The sequence below is a fragment of the Bubalus kerabau genome, chromosome 15 (assembly GCF_029407905.1).
Source record: "Bubalus kerabau isolate K-KA32 ecotype Philippines breed swamp buffalo chromosome 15, PCC_UOA_SB_1v2, whole genome shotgun sequence".
NCBI lineage: Eukaryota > Metazoa > Chordata > Mammalia > Artiodactyla > Bovidae > Bubalus > Bubalus kerabau.
Window position 1 is genome coordinate 49962467 of NC_073638.1, and position 2565 is coordinate 49965031.

The 2565-nt window shown below is 36.3% G+C and overlaps 1 protein-coding gene across 1 annotated transcript; it reads right to left on the minus strand.

Moving 5' to 3' along the window:
- Window positions 1-951, minus strand: LOC129628225 (olfactory receptor 52A5-like). The gene has a single exon (XM_055547646.1). The coding sequence runs from the start codon at window positions 949-951 to the stop codon at window positions 1-3; it is 951 nt and encodes a 316-aa protein (XP_055403621.1).
- Between the last annotated feature and the right edge of the window lie 1614 nt (window positions 952-2565).

Genomic DNA, 2565 nt, shown 5'->3' on the forward strand with positions numbered 1-2565 from the left:
TCAAGATGCATCCTTCAAGTGAAAAATCTTGGACACTCGATCTCGAATCTGTTTGGTCTTTACACCATAAACAATAGGATTGAGAAAAGGTGGGACGAGCAGGTAAAGATTGGACAGAAGAATGTGAATGTAAGATGGAATATGAAACCCAAATCTGTGTGTAAAGGAGGAGAAGAAACCCAGGAGATAAAACACAAGGAAGACGCAAATGTGGGCAATGCAAGTGTTAAAAGCTTTGAGTCTAGCTTCCTTTTGAGGCAGTTTGAAGACAGTTACAAATATTCGAATGTAAGAGAGTGTGATGAAGATTATGTCAAATCCAAGTATAATGAAAGCCACAAAAAGACCATAAATCTTGTTGATTCGAGTATCTTCTACTGCCAGCTTCACAATGGCCATGTGCTCACAGAATGAATGGGAGACCACAGTGGTCCGATAGTGTTTCAGCCGGCATTTGATAAGGATGAGACACAGAGCTATAAGGACACCTGCTCTGAGTGTCACTCCAACGCCAATCTGAGTGAGGAGTTTGTGGGTAAAAATGGCTGCATGTCTCAGAGGATCACAGATTGCCACATAGCGGTCCAAGGCCATGGCCAGCAGAATACCTGACTCAGTACACTGGAAGGTATGGATGAGCCACATCTGAAAGAGACAGGCATCAAAATATATTTCTGCTGAATGGAACCAGAATATCCCTAACAGTTTTGGTAGGATACAGGTACTGAGAGCGATGTCTGTCACTCCAAGCATTGCCAGGAAGAGATACATGGGTTCATGGAGGCTGTGCTCTGATTTGATGATGACCAAGATTAGGAAATTTCCAAACAGAGCAATGATGTACATGGCACAGAAGGGAATGCCGATCCAGAACTGCACAGGCTCCAGGCCAGGGATCCCAATCAGTGTCAACACTGAGGGCAGGAAGACTGTACCATTGAGCTGGAGCATGTTGGCTTGGAACTGCCGGGTTTAGAGATTCTGATTCAAGATGGCAGTTTGTATTGACTGTCTTTCTTATTTTCTGTTTTTACCTAAATTCATATCGTCAGTGGTTAAATGTGGTTTAAAATGGCATTTTGAAAGACATATTCATTTTTTTAATGTAACAATTAAATTTGTCCAGGAATACAGATACAGTCTCCCTGGATGATGTATCTCAAATTTCTGCTTCTGTTTTCTATTTCTCTCTCTCATTTTCTGTATATAGAAACATATACACTCTCAGAGGCATACAAATACTCACCATAGAGAGAAGAAGCACTCCTTCTAGTCAATGTGAATTCTGGTTTTTACATAATTAGTTAAACACTATCTCATTGAATACAGTTTGTTCTGCTAAGCTAACAAGTTCTGAGAACATAAATTCTGTGTAACATAACTGGTTTTTTTTTTGTTTGTTTTTCAATCAAATAACTTATAATTCATTTGGACAGTCTAGTAGAGGTAAAATAATAGTAATGATAATAAGAGACTTTTAGAAGTTGCTCTAGATCTTGGGAAAATAAGTTATAAAGTGGCATACTCAAAGAAGACATAGGCAATGACTTCAATTTGTGACAATTATATAAGACAGTTAGTATGCTAAGTATGCATATGTTACATATAAGGTTGTAACAAGTATTTAGAATCTGGCTTTATCTCCAAGTTGGAACCTAGGTAAATTTTTTAAGAAATATGGATAAAATTAGGTATTTTAGAGACAATAACATAAAATAAAATGCAACATGACAATAAAGAAATAGGCGAACTTATATTGGGATAAAATGTGATACATGAATCACATGCAAATTTATTTCTGCAAATTTAAATTGGGAAAATTTTTACCTGATTCAATAATATCCAAAAACGGAAAGCTGCTATGATTATTTCTCAAGTTATCAAAATCTGAACAATTAATAATATCTATATTGCAAATATATACCAAAATTTATTTTATCAATATTATTCTAGGAAAATAAATCAGAAAGTATCAAAACCATGAACATAAACTTAAAATATACTCTATATTGAATACATAACTATATTTGTTCAGTGGAATTCAGTTTATCATGTGATTCCCAATGAGAAATAACCAGTTTTAATATATTTATTACAAACCACCTTTGGACACTATCATACAGCTCTGTTTTCTGTCTGCTCCATTCATTCTGCTATGGAAGTGATTTGCTGTTGTTCCAGTCATTAAGTCATATCTGACTCTTTTGCGACCTTTTGGAGTATAGTGCACCAGGTGCCTCTGTACATGAGATTTCCCAGGCAAGAATACTGGAGTGGGTTGCCATTTTCTTCTCTAGAGGATCCTCCCATCCCAGGACTCAAACCTGCATCTCCCTCATTGGCAGGTGGATTCTTTACACTGAGCCACCAGGGAAGTTCATGAAAGTATTAGTGTATGTTATAAAAGACATTTGCTGGCAATTTCCATATGTAAGCATTATTTGAATTCCTTGGAGGTTTATTTTTCTCTCACAGATTTGAAAATAGGCACATCATTCATATCACTGTTTCTCCAAATATTTCCTAAAACCCTGAAAATCAACTCAGTATGATGTTTACCTTTTA

Bases quoted from the DNA above. Each gene is read 5' to 3' on its own strand.
- LOC129628225 (XM_055547646.1), bottom strand. From the start codon at position 951: ATGCTCCAGCTCAATGGTACAGTCTTCCTGCCCTCAGTGTTGACACTG.